The following is an 18,477-nucleotide window of genomic DNA, read 5'->3' on the forward strand; positions in this document are numbered from 1 at the left end:
GCCAACCCCCTCTCTGGATGGTGGACACTGAGGCCTGCCAGGGCAGTTGCTCCAGCACCAGATGCCCAGGCAGGGTGTGAGGGGCACAGGGACACCCTGCCCTCAATTCTGCTGGGTCTGTGTGTGACCTCTCTTCTTCACATTGATGTTATTGCTTTCTAAGCACCTTCTTCTTTCTGTGAGAGTCTTGATTCTCTGAAGTCAGGCACTGTGCTTCCTTCCTCTCTCAGACAGGGAGCTCCTGGAGGACAGGGGCTCCCCACTCAGACTGGGAGGTCTCCGAGGACAGCCTCTGTCTCCAGCTACTTGTAGTTACTTGAAGGGAGGAGCCAGTTCTCCCCCTCTTTGAACAGAGGGTCTCTAAGGACTGTATCTCTGCCGTTAGCTATGTTTTCCTTTAAATCAGGTGATCTTTGACAATAGGACTGGGTCTCCTCCATCAGGTTAGAACTTCCTGAGGACAGGGCTGTGTCTCCCCTCAGACTGGGGCTCCCCAAGGGCAGGGCTGTGTCTCCTCTCAGACTGGGGCTCCCTGGGGCGGGGCTGTGTCTCCCCTCAGACTGGGGCTCCCTGAGGCAGGGCTGTGTCTCCCCTCAGACTGGGGCTCCCTGAGGGCAGGGCTGTGTCTCCCCTCAGACTGGGGCTCCCTGAGGATGGGGCTGTGTTTCCCATCAGACTGGGGGTCCCTGAGGGCAGGGCTGTGTCTCCCCTCAGACTGGGGCTCCCTGAGGCAGGGCTGTGTCTCCCCTCAGACTGGGGCTCCCTGAGGTGGGGCTGTGTCTCCCTTCAGACTGGGGCTCCCTCAGGGAAGGGGTGTGTCTCTTTCTCTCAGGAGCTCTGTGGCCACTTTATAGCTGAGGTCTACTTTGCCCAAGGAGGTGGCCCTGAGTTCCAAGAATCAGAAATCTCAGGGATGGCTGTGGGTCTGCCAGGGCCATAGCTCATCAGCACTGAGCCTTGTCTGAGTGAGATTTGAGGCAGGGACATGGAAATGGTGTGTTCAGTTCAGTCGCTCAGTCGTGTCTGACTCTTTGCGACCCGTGGACTGCAGCACGCCAGGCCTCCCTATCCATCACCAACTCCCAGAGTTTACCCAAACTCATGTCCATTGAGTCGGTGATGCCATCCAACCATCTCATTCTCTGTCATCCCCTTCTCCTCCTGCCTTCAATCTTTTACAGCATCATGGTCTTTTCAAATGAGTCAGTTCTTCGCATCAGGTGGCCAAAGTATTGGAGTTTAAGCTTTAGAATCAGTCCTTCCAATGAATATTCAGGACTGATTTCCTTTAGGATGGACTGGTTTGATCTCCTTGCTGTCCAAGGGACTCTCAAGAGTCTTCTCCAATACCACAGTTCAAAAGCATCAATTCTTCGGCGCTCAGCTTTCTTTATACTCCAACTCTCACATCCGTGCATGACTACTGGAAAAACCATAGCCTTGACTAGACAGACTTTTGTTGGCAAAGTAATGTCTCTGCTTTTTAATATGCTGACTAGGTTGGTCATACTTTCTTCCAAGGAGTAAGTATCTTTGAATTTCATGGCTACAGTCACCATCTGCAGTGATTTTGGAGCCCCCCCAAATAAAGTCTGTCACAGTTTCCGCTGTTTCCCCATCTATTTGCCATAAAGTGATGGGACCAGATGCCATGATCTTAGTTTTCTGAATGTTGAGCTTTAAGCCAACTTTTTCACTCTCCTCTTTCACTTTCATCAAGAGGCTCTTTAGTTCATCTTCACTTAATGCCATAAGGGTGGTGTCATCTGCGTATCTGAGGTTATTGATATTTCTCCTGGCAATCTTGATTCTAGCTTGTGCTTCATCCAGTCCAACAGTTCTTATGATGTACTCTGAATATAAGTTAAATAAGCAGGGTGACAATATACAGCCTTGATGTACTCCTTTCCCGATTTGGAACCAGTCTGTTGATTCCATCTCCAGTTCTAACTGTTGCTTCCTGACCTACATACAGGTTTCTCAGGAGGCAGGTCAGGTTGTCTGGTATTCCCATCTCTTTCAGAATTTTCAGCAGTTGATTGTGATCCACACAGTCAAAGGCTTTGGCATAGTCAATAAAGCAGAAGTAGATGTTTTTCTGGAACTCTCTTGCTTTTTCAATGATCCAACAGATGTCGGCAATTTGATCTCTGGTTCCTCTGCCTTGGAAATGGTGTGGCCTTATCTCAAAAGTGTGGGTTCATCAAACTGCATTCCAGGGTGGCTAAGAGGAAAGGCTGAGGCAGGGCCTGGGCAGGTCCCCTTTGTGACCTTTCCTGTTCCTGGGTGAAACGGACACGTGGCAGGAGAGGAAGACCCGAGCGTGTGTGTGTGTGTGTGTGTGTGTGTGTGTGTGTGTGTGTGGAGGGGTCACAGGGTCGACCCCCGGGTGGGGAGGGGGCGAGGCAGGTGGTCTCGGGCCGAGGCTCACCCCGTGTCTCCGCCCCAGTGCTGCAGGGTCACGTCTACCGGTTCTGCACCGCGGACGGCCTGTGGCTGCATAAAGACAACTCAAGCCTGCCCTGGAGGGACCTGTCCGAGTGTGAGGATTCCAAGCGAGGGGACCGCGTGAGTTGAGGAGGCGAGGGAGGGGGCAGCAGGGGGCCAACTTCATGGGAGCAGGGACCTGGGCCATCTGGCAGGTAGGTCTGTCTCCACCTGCCCACCCCTCTGCCTCTGGGGCTTTGCTTACCATGCCTTCTGGACACAGGTGCTGTGTGTTCATGTCTCTGGCCTTAGAACAAGGTCCTTGAAATCCGGGGACCGTCACCATAGGTGATTCCCTTCCTCAGTTCCGGGGTCCCAGTGGGGCTGAGTCTCCCCGTCCCCCGGGTAAGCAGGCTTTGAGAGAGGAGGGTCGTGGGCTCCCCCTGTATGCCCTGTCCCCTGTGTGCACACAGAGCTCCCCGGAGCAGCAGCTCCTGTCTCTTTACGTCATCTACACGGTGGGCTACGCGCTCTCCTTCTCTGCGCTGGTCATCGCCTCGGCCATCCTCCTGGGCTTCAGGTAAGGGGGCTGCTTCCTCCTGACCCGTCACTCTGTCCCCATATAGAGGAGGGGGCACCAAACTGAAGTGACAGCATAGCAGGGTCCTCTCCTAAGAGATGTCCAGCGAGGCCACACCGTAGACTCTGAGGTTGAAAACAGAGCCCACAGCACTGTGTACTTAGGCTAATCTATACCGTGTACATGTATGCATGTAATAATAAAAAAAAAGGAAAAGCAGACACATGCACACATGCCGGAGGCCTTCACGGTGGATAATGGGAGGAGAGGAGGTCCTCTCCCGTGAGCCTATGTCTCAAATGAGGGGGAGTTCAGTATGATTTTAGGAGACCTCAGCGGGTTAGCGAGTCTGCTCTCTTTGGAGTTTGTCAGCTCCCGTGGAAAATTTCTTCCCCAGGTCTACCCATTCCTTTCAGAGTACCAGGCCCTTCCCATGCCCTCTGCACTGATGGCGGTAGGCCAGGAGGGCCAGGTTCAAGGGCAGGAGGAATTCTGAGCGCTGGGAACTCAGGACACCAGCCAGCAGGAGCAGGAGAGGCGACATTCCTCCTGCGTCCCCATGGCTTCTGGCACAGTCAGGGTTGGGCACACAGTCAGTGCGCCGTAAATACATTCACTCAAGAAGAGTCTCCCCTTTTATTAGGAAACGTTTAGAGATCTGAAAATACAGTGTCTGGGACTGTAATCACCTGTGCACACACACCCCGAAGCCCAGGAACTAGAGCCCAGTGGCAAGGTTAAGTTTCTCAGGATCACCCTTCCTCCCCACCAGAGGGAACTCCTCTGGGGCTGCTTATAATTCTGATGCCTCTCTCTATACTTTTATTGCATTTCTAAGTATCTATAAAACCATATAGCATGGATCTTGCGTATCTTTAATGGCATGTTGGGCATACTTTTCATCAGTGTTATTTTTGGCCTGATGTTGTATTTTTGTGAGGTTCATTCACAAATGATACAGGTGGTTCTGTTTCATTCATTTGAACCATCAATCCATTGTATGATATATTGCAGTTTATTTGTTGTCCTTTTACTGGACATTTGAGGCATTTCTCTCTTCTTCTTTTCTCAATTATAAACATTGCTAAGATGAACATGCTTACCCATGACCCCCTGTGCGTGGCTCCAGGGGCACATGCCTCTGAGTACAAGTGCCTGGTCTGAATACGACGTGCTGCTGCAAATGTATTAGGTGTTGTGAAGTTGTTTTCCAAAGTGGTCAGGCCCGTTTGCCCTCTTACTGGTAATATATGAGAGTTCCCTTGGCTTAACATCCTCACCAATATTTCCTATTTTTCAGACTTAATTGTTGCTAATCTGAAGTGTGTGAAGTATTTCATTATGATCTTAATTTGCATATCACTGATTCCTAGAGAGATCTACCAGACTTTTTATGTTTCATTCTGTGAATTGCTTGTTCATATCCTTGGCTTACTTTCTTATTGGCTGATTTGGCTTTTTCTTTTGATTTTAGGCATTCCTTAAATATTATGGATAATAATCCAGGATATGTTGTCTCAGCCTGTGGTTTATTTTTTCACTTACTCTATGGTGCCTTAATAATTTTACAGGAATGGAATATATCAATGTATCTGATTCTACTGATAAATAAAAGTCTTAATTTTAATAGAATGAAATATATGAAGTATCTAATTCTGTTGATAAACATAATTCATGAGTGTTATCAATTAATAAAAATTCATTTTTCCAATTGATAAAAAAAATTATCAAATTTTTCCCCCCAAAGGCCAAATTTCTTTATGGTCTTAAGAAATCTTTCCTTATCCTAGCATCATAAGTTTTACACATCCCTTATGGCTCTTTGGTGAACCTGGAATTTATTTTTGTCTATAGTGAAAATAAGAGATTTAATTTCATTTTTCCACATATGCATATAGTTAATTGCATCAGGACCACTTATGGATAGCCCCCTTTCCACCCCTGGCTTCTGCTGCGTGGCAAGCCTTATCTACACCTGGGTGGATCTCTGTCATCTGGATTGTTTTCCATTGGGCTACTTACCTGTCCCTTTGTTGATAACCACAGTGCCTTAACTACTTAGATTCATTAGAAAATCTTATTTTTTTACAGCAGGGGCCCCTACATTGTGATTCTTTAGGAGTGTCTGTTCTTGGCCCTTGGCTCTTCTTTTTAAAAAAATTAATGTAATTTATTTTTACCACATTGCATACCATGTGGGATTTTAGTTTCCCCAACCAGGGATTGAACTCATGTCCCCTGCATTTGAACCACAGAGTCTTAATCACTGGACTGCCAGGGAAGTCCCCTTGACTCTCTTTATAAGTTTTGTTTTTTTTAACTTTTCATTTTATATTGGAGCATAATTGATTAACAGAACTTATTTACAAAAGAGAAACAGGCTCACAGACTTAGAGCACTTACGGTTACCAGGGAGGAAGGGTGGGATAGTTAGGGAGTTTGGGATTGACGTGTACACACTGCTATATTTAAAACGGATAATTGGGACTTCCCAGGTGGTCCAGTGGTTAAGACTCCGTTCTTCTAATGCAGGGGGCCCTGGTTTGATCCCTGGTTGGGGAATTAAGATCCTACATACCACACATCATGGCCAGAAAAATAAAAATAAACAAACAAAATGGATATCCAACAAGGACCTACTGTATAACACATGGAACTCTGTTCAATATTCTATAACAACCTAATTGGGAAAAGAGTTTGAAAAAGAACAGATACATGAAATGCATAGCTGAATCGCTTTGTTCTTCTTTATAAGTTTTTAAAAATTCCATCAAAGGAAAAACCAACACTGTTGGAATTTTTATTAGAGTGAATTGAATTTATTGGTTAATGTGAAGAGAATCAACACTTTCAAGATAGGGCCTCTATCCCTGAATCTGGTGACTCTTCCATTAACTTGAGTCTTCTTTAATTATTTTAAGCAAGCTTTACCTGTGTGCTCCATAGAAATTGTGCCATCTTCTGTTAGATTTATTTCCAGGTACTAATTTAAAATAGTGCAAATGAATTTTTAAATTTACTTTTTAATTGTTTATTGCTGATGTACGTAAAGATACATATCAGCAACCTTATTGAATGAACTCTGATTAGTTCTAATACTTTGTGTGTTGATTCTCTTGGATTTCCTGTGAAGATCATCTATAAACAGTGACAATTTTGTGTCTTTATTTCCAGTTCTTATCCATTTTTCCCCTTGCCCTCTTACAGTGGCTAGGATTTGTAGTACAAAGTTGAGTAGATGTGACATAAGTAGACCTTACAGCTAGATAATCCTTATTTTGTTCCTGATTTAAAGGGAATCTTTTTAAAATTTCTCAGTTAAGAATGAGGTTGGCTGCTTGTTTGGCTGGACAGCCCTTACTGGGTAAAGAAGTGTCCTCATGTGTTCCGTTTGTTTTTACACAAAAGGATATTGAAGTTGTATCCAGTACTTTTTGAATTCCTGCCACGTGCTTAGCCCCAATCTGTCACTGTAAGGCAGCCTGGAGGCATGTTAGACATGGGCTGTCATCAGGAAGCCAAGCAAGTCCCCAGTGGGAAAAGTGGTCTTCCTACAGATCGCTTGGGTTACACGTGACTTTGTAGAAGGGAAGATGCTGCAGAGAAAAGGATAGAATGTAGATGAGGGTGGGTTGGCAGTCACCACACCGCTGAAGGCTTCATGGATAGGCAGGACGTGAAATCCAAAGGATTTTCAAGATTATGGGAAATGAGGGCATCTTGGAGGAAGAAAGACAGGAGCATAGTCCCAGGGATCGACACATGCCTGAGAACCAGGGCTCATGGAGCAGAATTGTCAGTCATCGTGCCAGGGAAGGTCCTGCTTTCTCCCGCAGACACCTGCACTGTACCCGGAACTACATCCATCTGAACCTCTTTGCATCCTTCATCCTCCGAGCACTGTCCGTCTTCATCAAGGACGCGGTCCTCAAGTGGATGTACAGCACAGCCGCCCAGCAGCATCAGTGGGACGGGCTCCTCTCCTACCAGGTATGTGGTGTGTCCAGGGAGGGATTGGGGAGGGTGGATGATCTGTGAAGGGCAGGCTTCCCTACCCCACTGAGGCCTGGCACAGAGGAAGGCAAGAGCTGCTCTGACCTGGTCGTCAGGAAGCCCTCAGTCTGATGAGAGAGGCGGTCCATCCTGAGGAGCCTGCAGTCTGATGGGAGAGGCTGTCCACCCCAGGGAACCCCAAGTCCCATCTGATGGGAGAGGCAGTGCACCCTGGGGAGCCCCCAGTCTGATGGGAGAGGCTGTCCACCCCAGGGAATCCCAAGTCCCATCTGATGGGAGAGGTGGTCCATCCTGAGGAGCCCGCAGTCTGATGGGAGAGGCTGTCCACCCCAGGGAACCCCAAGTCCCATCTGATGGGAGAGGCTGTCCACCCTGGGAAGCCCCCAGTCTGATGGGAGAGGCTGTCCACTCTGCAGAGTCCCCCGGTCCAGTCTGATGGGAGAGGCAGTGCACCCTGGGGAGCTTCTAGTCTGAGGAGGGAGACTGCCCTGCCCATAGAGAGGGTACTGTTTGACTCCGGGGAGTGGTTTTTGGAAACAGACCTGGGTTTGAATTCCAGTTCTACCACTTACTCGTTTGCAGGCATAAGTTATTTACTTCTCTGAACTTCAGTTTTCTCACCCGTATGGGGAAAATTAGTTTCCTTCCTCCAGGATAGTGAGGACCCCATGAGCTAGATAGAGCAGGTCAGGGTCTTAGCACTGGCCCGGGCGGGAAGGTGTCAGCTGTGTCATCCTGCATTTACTCTGGCAGGATAGCAGCTGGGGCGGGACCAGGAGAGGGGTCAAGAGAGGCAGGGGCCGAGCTGTTGTCCCCTGGGGACCCTTCCTCTGCCCCCAGGAGTCTCTGGGCTGTCGCCTGGTGTTCCTGCTCATGCAGTACTGCGTGGCAGCCAACTACTACTGGCTCCTGGTGGAGGGGGTGTACCTGTACTCGCTGCTGGCCCTGTCCGTCTTCTCCGAGCAGCGTGTCTTCAGGCTCTACCTGAGCATTGGCTGGGGTAAGGCCCGCCGCCCTTCATCTCACCCCTACCCCGACTGAGCGCAGCGGGTGGGAGACCCTGATCCCTCTTGGAGCCGCTGCCTTCAGGCTACCCAGGGGGCCACCCGGTACTCAGAACATACGGCTGGGCCAAGGGGTGGGGCCCCCTTGGAAAACCCCCTCCTGGGCACAGGACTTGCTGCCGATGGGACTGTCAAGTCATCGTCCAGCCTCTCTGCCTTTGCGTGACTCTTCCCCCTTAATGGAAGCAGAGGCCTTCACCTCTCTGGCCAAATACACGACACACACCATTGGCCGTCATGGTACCAGTCTCAAAGATCCTGGCCCCTAAGACCCTTGGGGGACAGAGCCCCACACCCAGTCCTGGGCACCCCAGCCCTGAGGGAAATAGACAGTCCTGGGTCTCAGGGTGGGGGTCCCTGGGTGTGGGGCTGAGGCGCGTGGCTCTGTCACTTGACGAAGAAGACGGAGGGCTTTGAGCTGAGTGAGAGAGTGGGAGAGAGTCAGCCGGAAGCCAGCTGAGCAAAGGGTAGACCCCAGAAGTGCCTGGAGCCCAGCTGGAAATGTTCTAGCCAAAAAAGTTTGCCAAGAACCACTGTGTCTTTTTTTTTTGCTGGAACATTTCTGGTTGTGCTTCTGCCTCTCTCCACATGGGATTCCAGTGAGAATGGCGTGGGGTGGGGCAGGGCTGAGGCACCCATCCTAGCAGCACCCCCTACTAGCCTCCACCCCCGACCTCCACCCTCTACCCCAGAAACAGATGCAACAACACTTCCTTTGGAGGGGCCCTCGGGCACCCACCTGGGATGGAGCCAGGAGTGGGCAGGCCTCTGGGCCTCTCACACCAGAATGGGACCCACTCTCTTCCCATTTCCATGCTCCCCCCTTAATTTCCCCCTTTCCCATACTGGCTCTTTCCCCTGAGCCCCTGCTAGGCTGTGCCTGGTCCCACCCGCCTCCTTGGGAAGTGCCCTGGGTTCCTGGCTCTGGGCTCTATCCGGTTCCCCTCGGCCGCCCTGCCCCATCCTCAGACTTCATCCCTTGTTGATGATGCTCTTTGGCTACTTTGTTCCATAGCCCTGCTGCAGAAGAGCATCTGGAAAGGGGCTTTGATCAGTGTCCTGAGGGCAAGGCTGTAGAGAGCAGGCGCTGGGCCCAGGCCTCCCGACTCGCAGACCCTGGGCCCCATTGCCTGTCCCGCCAGGTTTTCTCTAGCCCCTGAGGGCCCAGCCGAGCAAACTCAGGTTCCCGCAGGGGGCAGGTGGGCCTGCCCTCAGTGTACTGCTCTTCCCTCCTACCCTTCCTTCCCTCTTCCACCAGAGCCCAGCCCTTCCCTGCTTGGCTTCCTCCCCTCCCAGGCCTCTTCATTCTGCAGGGGCATCAGACTGGCAGTGGGCAAAGCTGAAGAGCCCTGCAGCCAACTGGAGGGGTGGGTGGAGTTAGGCCATGAAGGGGAGCTCCGGGAAGGCGGTCCTCAGAGTGGAGGACTGTTTCTGTCCATTCTGGGAAATAGCATCAGCGTTGGAGTGCTGTCACCATGGTGACCCGAGGGCGGAAGCAATGGAAGGAACGGTGTGATGTGCGCAGAGGCGCGTGGGTGGTGGGTGGAGACTTTGGGGGCTGGGACATACGGTGTTCCTGTGTGTCTCTGAGTGGGGCAGTGGGGGAGGGGGCAGTGGGGGAGGGGACATACGGTGTTCCTGTGTGTCTCTGAGTGGGGCAGTGGGGGAGGGGGCAGTGGGGGAGGGGGTTCTTTGGGGGCTGGGACATACAGTGTTCCTGTGTGTCTCTGAGTGGGGCGGTGGGGGAGGGGGCAGTGGGGGAGGGGCTTCCAGTCTCTTCCCGTCACCTCATGCCCCAGCTTGGGACCCAGAGTCTGAGGGAGCAGAAGGGTAGGACCCAAGGGGACCCCCTCTTCCCACTCAGATCATCCTTTTCTTGAGGAATTGGGATGGGGAGATACAGAGAGACAGAGGAGCAAAGACAGAAGGACAGACAGAGTCACTGAGAGCCCAGAGCTCTGCTGTGATGCTAGGAGGCTCTCGGCGCAAGTGGGATGCTTGGGAAACACCTTTTAGTTTCATATGCAGATGCAGGAATTAAAATTAGGATGCTGATACAGCGCGGGAATCCCCAAAAGGCATGTCAGCCTCTGCTGTTGTCCACGGGTGGCTGGACACCCCCATAACCCACCAGAAGGAGGCCCCTCAGGGGGGAGGCATGTGACACACGAGGAAATCATCACTTCTCGGAGCCAGACTGTGTCTTCATTCAAGCCTTTTTCTACAGCCTGTCTTGTTGATTTTCTAAATGGGAGAAAGATGAAGCCAGCAGGGAGTGTGTAATGTTTGCAAGCGGCAGAGCTGTGCATGCATTTTTTTTAAGACTTCGTTAAGGAGATGCTGATGCATGAATGAAGTTCACCAGGTCTGGTTTTTAACATGAGTGAGCTCCCCTGTCGTGGGGTAGGGTCTCAGAAAAAGGCCAGCAGGGGGCTGGGGATGTCGAAGACAGGGGTGTCCAGATGTGTGTGTGGCTCAGGGCATTGGCCTGTTCTTGCCTGGACAGCTTCCCTTGTCTCACTGATACACTGACTCTTTCACTTCATTCATTCCATTTTCACTGGGCATCTTCTATGTGACAGACTCGGTGCTATGTGCTGGAGCCTTGGGAAGCTGTCTGCCTCTTGTCCAGTCTCATGAAGGCCTGTTACTAAAGCAACATGGATGCTGGGTTATGTAAAAATAAATAGCTAAGGAGAAGGCTATCTGATGACCGTGCTGGTCAGCCATGAGCCAGTTGCTTCCTCCATGCTTGACCATCTGCACAGTCAAGTACAGTTGCTCCGGGAGTGCAAGCTGCTCGGTAGCTGCTGTTGAGTGGACATCCGTGTGTTGAGGATGTGGGTGATGGCAGCAGGAAAGGTGATGAAGTGGGTTCTGCCCTGGAAATGTGCTTCCCGAAGCCTCACATGCATACACATGGACTCCCCGCCACCACCTCACACACATCCTGGCCACGCAGCTTTAGATGCACTCTCTTATCCCTCTGGGACACCCACATCTCCATCCCTGAGAGGCACCAACAGAGACAGGCTTAGACGGAGTTGGTGCTGAGAGCCATTAGGCGGTGGGATTGCAGTCCTGTGTTCTAGTCCCACCTGTGGCCTGTTTAGCTGCTGATGCAGCTCCTCGTCGGTCACATGAGGATGGACCATCCAATTAAAAAAAAAAAATTTTTTTTAAGTGTTTAAAGACCCAGCTGTGCTGGGTCTTCGTTGCCACAGACCAGCTTTCTCAGTTGCGGTGAGTGGGGTCTACTCTAGTGGTGCACAGGCTTCTCACTGCGGTGTCTTCTCTTGTTGCAGAACACAGCTCTAGGTGTGCAGGCTCAGTAGTTGTGACCCACGGGCTTAGTTGCCCCGCAGCATGTGGAATCTTCCCAGACCGGGGATCAAACCCGTGTCCCCTACATTGGCAGGCAGATTCTTAATCACTGGACCAACAGCAAAGTCTGACAGTCCAATCGAAAGTCAGCGAACATATACTGAACTCCAGAGTGAGATGGTCACTGAGGCCCTGCAGATGAATTAGGTTCTGTGCTTAAGGAACTAGGGGCCAGTGTATTAGTTACCTATGACTGTGTAACAAAGGACCTCTCACTTAGATATGTAAAACACCAACTATATCTTGCAGTTTCTATGGTCAGAATTCCAGGTTCAACTGAGTTGCCTGCCTCAGGCTTAGGATCTCCAAGAGAGGTGTCATGGAGCTGTTGACCAGGGAAGCTATCATCTCAAGGCTTAATGGATCAGAAGATCCACTTCCAAGCTCACTCTCGAGGTTGTTGGCAGGAAGCTCAGGTCTTTGCTATCTGTTGGCTGGAGGCCTCCATTCCTCACCACAGTGGGCTCTCTGAGTGCCCACATGACCCAGCAGCTGGTGTCCCCCAGGGCAAGTGACCAGATTAAGAGAGAAAGAGCCCAAGACCTGCCTTTTACAGTCTTGAAGACCTTTTCTACCCTAATCTCAGAAATGGCATGCCATCACTTCTGCTGTATGTTGGTCACACAGACCAATCTGGATCCACTGTGGACCGCACCCAGGTGTGAATACCAGGGGTGGGGTGATTGGGGGTCCTCCTAGAGGCCGTCTCCACACTACCCTGCCTCATCCATGTGGGCAGTGTTACAGTAGCTGGTGTTGCTGTGGCCACTGTGCATGGTCAGTTGGGCGGTTGGTGTCAAGGACGGGGCTCCTGTCTCTGCTCCAGGCTTCCACCCAGCCACGGGCAGCTGCATGGGGGTTGGGGTGGGTACCTGGAGGGGCTTTCAGTGCTATAGGAGTTGACTGAAATGGGTGTGTGGGCCCAGGCAGGGGTGGGTGGCATCAAAGAGTTGGCCCCTGGCCCATGGGAGGGGGTGGACTGTGAGGAAAGTCATGGCCCCCATGTGGTGGGGACCGCTCTCTAGGGAGGAGTGTGGGGAGTTGGGAAGGGTGGCTCTTGCTGCCACTTCTCTGAAGCACCCATGCCAGCCTAATTCCGTACCTGTTAGAAAACGTGGCCGGGGCCAGGCAAGGAGCAGGGCTGGAGGTGGGAGAGCCCGGACGGGGGCCTCTGGGTGTGTCGGGCAGGGCTCCGGCCTGCCAGCCCCTCTGCCCTCTCTCCCCCACCCTCTTAGGAGTCCCCCTGCTGTTTGTCATCCCCTGGGGCATCGTCAAGTACCTCTATGAGGACGAGGGGTGAGTGTCCTGCTCCGAGGGGCTGAGGGGTGTGCTGAGGTCACCGTCCTCAAACCCTATGGGATTCCTTGGCCCCTGGGGTGTGCAGTTACTGCCTCTTGGGAGGGTAAACTGAGGCACCAGGAGCTAAATTTATGAATTTAGTTCTGCAATCCCCCACCCTCCCCCTCCCTGGATTTGATGATGACAAGGGTGCTGGTCTCTGGGGGTAGGTGATGTCCCCCTAGGCTTTCCTGTGACAACTGTGAGTGAAATGTTCCTGTTATTTGTGTGTGAAGGTGAGGATGCATGTGACTGTGATTGGAGGCTCATGAAGGGGCTGTGTGTATCTGTGTGTGTTTAGGACTCTGTGTGTGTGTGTGTGTGTGTGTATGTCAGTATGAGTGTGTGTATCCTGGGACTGGTTGTCGGGTGACTCCTGGTGGCAGTGTTTGTGTGGCTGTGTGTATATGTGTGTGTGTGACTTTGCATGCCCTTGTGTATGGGGCTGCCCGGTGCCTGCACTGGGAGCTGGGGGCTCTGTGTGCCCAAGCCGGGGCCTGTGTGTCTCTCTCCGCTCCAGCTGTTGGACCAGGAACTCCAACATGAATTACTGGCTCATAATCCGGCTGCCCATCCTCTTCGCCATCGGGGTGAGTGATGCTGTGGGCAGGCGGTGGGAGCTGCAGTGGGCCCGGGCGCTAAGGGAGGACGGGGTCACGAGGGCGTTTTGAGAGGGCCTCCAGTCGCCCTCCCCTCTGCCCTGCAGGTGAACTTCCTCATCTTCGTCCGGGTCATCTGCATTGTGGTGTCCAAACTGCAGGCCAACCTCATGTGCAAGACAGACATCAAGTGCAGGTGACGTAGCGGAGTCTCCCTTGTCGGGCACGCTGAGCCCTTCCTTCGGGCACAGAGGGAGATCCTGGGTGCTGATCCCTATGTGCCCTTTCTTCCTCCACCCAGGCCTGGCTTGAGCCCTCAAGTCTTGTCTCACCCCTGTACCTGAGCAGCTCCTGGGCTTCTGTCTCCACCTCTACTTCCTCCCCTCCAGGCAGCCCGTCCCAGGGTATTCGGTGGGGGAGGGTTCTGTGACCCAGATGCCAGGCCTTGGTGGGTGCTGGGAGCACTGACGGGGGAGCAGAGTCCATGAGAGAGGTCCGGAATGATGTCCCTGCCCCACCCCGCAGGCTCGCCAAGTCCACGCTGACACTCATCCCCCTGCTGGGGACGCATGAGGTCATCTTCGCCTTCGTGATGGACGAGCACGCCCGGGGAGTGCTGCGCTTCGTCAAGCTGTTCACGGAGCTCTCCTTCACCTCCTTCCAGGTGACCTCACGGCGGGGGCCCCAGTCCAGAAGTCCCAGGGTGGGGGCGGGGCGAGACCAGCCTGCACCACCGAGGGGCAGCCTGGGGCCTGGGCTGAAAGCGGCCCTTCCCCAGGGGACGTGGGTAGAGCAGAGCCAGAGTCCCAGGTGCCCCGACACGTACCCAGTCTTCTCTGTGAGCGCACTGGATAAGAAGCCTTCCTGGATGTTACCTTGGGCACCCAGCCTGGCATAGCACCTGCCATCCCCTCCCTGGGCTGCTCGTTGGTGGCGGGCGCTTTACAGACATTGTGCAGCTCATCCTCCCAGAATACGAGGCAGTATGCAGGAGTCTCCTGTTTTACAGAGGAGGAAACTGAGGCTCAGCAATGTTAAAACGAGATTTCCAGGTCACGTAGTTTCCAAAGCTGAGAACTGAGCCTCTCCACTAGTATTAGCTGTTGCTGGGGGTGGGGAGTTGAATATAACAGGGGTGCAGAGATGTAAGAAACTGGCCCAACCCCTCAGATGTCTGTGTGGGCCCGTGTGTGTGCACGGATGCACATGTCCACACACACAAACAGATCACGGATCTGGAGCACTGGGGCTCCTGAGTGAACGAATAGTGCCGAGCAGGGAAAATTCCATGTGGTAAGTGTATTTTCTCAGGTTGGGCCTCTTCCAGGAGAGGCTGGTTGAAGAAATTCTGCAGTTTCTGAGCAAGGGGCCTCCTCATTCCTCTGGAAATGAAAGGAGAAGGAACCCACTACCCCCATGCCTGGGCCTGCCTTGGCCGCCCAGTCTCAGGAGGGAGATGCTGAGGCTGGGGCCCCCTGGAGCTTCAGACCAGGCCTGCCTGCAGGGCGCCTCCCTCCTCTTCCTCCTGCTGACAAGACTCTTGTTTCCAGGGGCTGATGGTGGCCATCCTGTACTGCTTTGTCAACAACGAGGTAAGGCCTGTGGAGGGACGTGGACTCCTGGTGGGGCTGCTACACTGGCTGTCCTGGATGGTCCAGTGGGGTTGTCCGGGCTTCTCAGCTGCAATCGCTACTCACCCCACTAGGCACCGGCGCTCAGGGGGTGTCTTGTCCCTGTGTTGTTCCATCACCCTCTCTCTCTCTTCCCCCACCCAACATACACACACACACACACACGTGCGTGGACAGGATGCCCTAACATACACATGAGCTTGGGGAAGACACAGCCTCATGTACACATGACACAGCCTCTTGACGCTGGGGGTGGGAGTGGGGCAGGTGGGGTGTGAATGTCAGTGGGGGTGCAGAAATATAAGAAACTGGCCCCCAGTCCTCAGATGTCTTATGTGGGCCCATGCGTGTGCACTTGCGCACATGTGCACACACAAGTAGATCACAGATCTCGAGCACTGAGGCCCTGAGGGAACAAACAGGGCTGGGCAGGGAAAATTCCATGTGACGTAAAGGGTGGTGACTGTTACAAGGCACATTCTTGGCGCCTTAAAAACCACCGTCTCATTTGCTTGTCTCTGCCTCCCCCCAAAAAGCTTTCCTGCTGAAAGTCTGGTTTCGAGATTCTCATTTCTCTCACGTGAGAACGTTGAAGATCAGAGACAGTCAGAGACACACTCCAGGTCTGGCCTGGAAATAGTGCAGAGTCGGGATTGGGATGAATTCTTCCTGGAGAGAGAGAGAGCACCTTCAATATGTATAGGCCAGAGCCCCATCCACCACGGGAAAGGGGGTCTGCTCCTCCAGTGGATTATTGGTGGCTGGGGTGGGAGCAGAGGAGTCTTGCTGCCCAGATCCCCACTGACCTCTCCCCTCAGGCTGGTGCCATGGGGTCCAAGAGACCCTGCTCGGAGGGCCCAGAGCACCTGCCTTGCTCAGGCGCACCGCCTGGTTCCTTTCAACCATCCCCAGACGTCTCGGGCCCAGCTCCTCTGGACACACGGACAGACATGTCACCAAGCACTTGTGGTTCCTGGGCTGAGCCCTCTGTCCGTAAGAGCTGTTCTCCAGACCCAGGGTTGCCATAGCAATACCGGATACTTGTGACCCTGGCATTGGGCCTGTGTGGCCGCCAAGGCCTGCACCAGCTGCCAGTGGGCAGGGCATGGGCACAGGGGAGGAGGCCCGGGGGTGGCTTTGCTGTGGCTCTGGTGACTCAGGAGCCCGAGTGCTGGTCCCGGTTCTGCTCCTGCCCAGCTGTGTGACCCCTCCAACTCATCCCAAACCCCAGAGCCTGGTGTGGTGCCCGGCCCAGGGACCTGGGAGGCAGGGATGAGGGCCACCTGAGAGTGAGGAAGCGTGCTGGCGGGAGCGCCAGGAGCCCAGGGTGTGTGTTGTCGTCTTCATTGTTGGATCATGAGAGCTCAGTAGAAGAAGGAGCCCGATGTTCAGTGCTCGTTTAGTCATTTATTCATTTGGCTCATTGAGAGAACACGTATGGAGTACCTGCTCTATGCCGGGCACTGTGCAAGCTCTGAGAGGAGGATGTGGTCCCAGTTCTCGTGGGGTACCTACCGAGATGGGGGAGACACGGCAGAAACAAGCGTGGCCTAAATAGTCCAAGTGGCAGGAGACGGAGGGTTAGGAGCCTGGCTGTAGAGTCAGCCCAGATCTAGGGTCAGATCCTGGCTGAGACTGGGAGAAATACTTAAATCTCTGCCCCTCAGTTTCCTTACCTTTGTGAAAGTGTTTGTTGCTCAGTCGTGTCCGACTCTTTGCGACCCCATGGACTATAGCCCGCCAGGCTCCTCTCTCCATGGGATTCGTCAGGCAAGAATACTGGAGTGGGCTGCCATTCCCTTCTCTGGGGAATCTTCCCAACCCAGGGATGGAACCCAGGTCTCCTCCATTGCAGGCAGATTCTTTACTGTCTGAGCTACCAGGGAAGCCCTTCATTACCTTTAAGCAAGGACTAAGGAGCTGCTTCACAGGGTTGCTGTGAAAGTTAACAATCTATGGTGAATACTGGGGATATAGTAAGTGCCCTGTAAATGATGGTTTCTAATGACAATTGTCATTGGGGTGGGGAGCGCAGCAGAGGTTCATGGAAAGGGCTGAGGGAGAGGGAGGCAGAGGGGGACACAGTCCCAATCCTGTCCAATTCCCTGTATCTGTGAGGCCTCTTTAGTCCCTGAGTTGGCTTCCCAGGGATGTGCCTCAGTTGGCCGTCTCTCTTCTCATCTCCCCAGTGAAGGGCTGAGCCACAAGACTGGCCTTCCTGCGGCTGCACAAGCAGAGGCCACTGCAGGACTCAGGCATCGTCATGCCAGCTATCAACACACGCATCACACTCACTCACCCGGGCAGTGAGCTGGCAAAGAGCCATGGTCAGTGGGTGGTGTCTGCTCAGCCTCCCTCCCTTACCCCAGCCCAGGCTCGGAGGTGCTGCCCGGGACCCGGGGACCATCCTGGCAGGCAGGCTCTGGGCCATCTCAGCTTCACTCAGTGCAGATAAAGTTCTTTTAAGGGATAGGCATGTGGCCATGCCAAGCACCTTGCTGGGCTTAGTGAGATGGATGGCAGCCCTGCGGGAAGAGAAGGGGGGTGTTTGCACAGGGACCCATGGGATGTTGGCAGTGAGCCACGTACCCACAGTTGCTGGCAGCTGGCCACCCTGCTGGATGGAGCCCAAGAGGGCGGGCCTGGGCCCCAGACACTCTGGTGTGAGGAGTTCTGGTGGCGCGTGTGGAGCGCATCAGAGAAGCTCTGGAAAGCAGACGTAGAGGCGTGTCCGCTGGCTGAGGTCTCTGGATGCCCTGGGCTGGCTGTACAGCTTCCAGCAGCCTCTCTGGGGGACTGGAATCACAGGAGCCAGCCGCAGCATCGCCACAGCCCTCAAGGGACTGGGGCTCTGCAGTGTTACTTGGATTGTATCTTTCTGCTCTAACCACGTGGGCTCCAAGCTTCCACCCTCTCGAGAAGGCTCTTGCTGATGGGGAGGGCTGAGTTCTGCTGAGTTGAGCACGGCAGCAGTTCTGCTTGGCCGAACTCACCTGGGCTGCACCCTCTGTGGGTTGAGTCCAGTTCCTGGCTGGGATTAGTTCAAATCCAGGCTGAGAAGTCCTTGTCTGCAGCCTGCTCTTTCAGGCTGCTTCTAGTCCCAGCCTCATTCTCCGCAGCTCCTCTGCCCTTCCATCCTGAAGCCAGGATGAAAGCCCTTGGGGGAGTTTAGAGGGTCTGGTGTTGACACCGTGAGGGGCAGGGCAGGCTGTCCCTCTTCTCAGTCGTCCAAGAGGGCCCTGAAGTCAGACTCTCTCTTCTCCTTTTCTTCTCTCTCCACCTCCCTTCTCCCCACATCTCTCTGTCACTCCTTCTCTTCCGCTAACTGATACTGTGATGGATTGTGAAAGGTACTTAGCTGAGTCACAAGAGTTTAGAGATGCAAGAGACCAATTAAATCAGCAAAGCCCGTCTCCCTCCTGAGAAGAGCCAGAAAATAG

The 18,477-nt window shown here is 53.3% G+C and overlaps 1 protein-coding gene across 6 annotated transcripts in view; it reads left to right on the forward strand.

Annotated features, from left to right (window-relative positions):
• The window catches only part of GLP1R (glucagon like peptide 1 receptor), a 37,247-nt gene that overhangs the window by 16,476 nt on the left and 2,294 nt on the right, over nt 1-18,477 (forward strand). For 3 of the 6 annotated variants that reach the window (XM_086371560.1, XM_086371562.1, XM_086371559.1), the window contains 9 exons: nt 2,450-2,568; nt 2,901-3,007; nt 6,844-6,997; nt 7,862-8,021; nt 12,705-12,765; nt 13,328-13,397; nt 13,514-13,602; nt 13,932-14,070; nt 14,957-14,998. In XM_086371560.1, the coding sequence (XP_086227686.1) occupies nt 2,450-2,568; nt 2,901-3,007; nt 6,844-6,997; nt 7,862-8,021; nt 12,705-12,765; nt 13,328-13,397; nt 13,514-13,602; nt 13,932-14,070; nt 14,957-14,998 (941 nt within the window). Of the gene's footprint in view, nt 1-2,449; nt 2,569-2,900; nt 3,008-4,481; nt 4,800-5,812; nt 6,998-7,861; nt 8,022-12,704; nt 12,766-13,327; nt 13,398-13,513; nt 13,603-13,931; nt 14,071-14,956; nt 14,999-18,477 lie in introns of those variants that run through there. The other 3 variants (XR_015153176.1, XM_086371563.1, XM_086371564.1) reach the window with 3 other exon arrangements.

Source organism: Bos grunniens, chromosome 23 (assembly GCF_055505025.1).
Source record: "Bos grunniens cultivar Pamir isolate PY7600 chromosome 23, Bosgru_T2T1.0, whole genome shotgun sequence".
Lineage (NCBI taxonomy): Eukaryota > Metazoa > Chordata > Mammalia > Artiodactyla > Bovidae > Bos > Bos grunniens.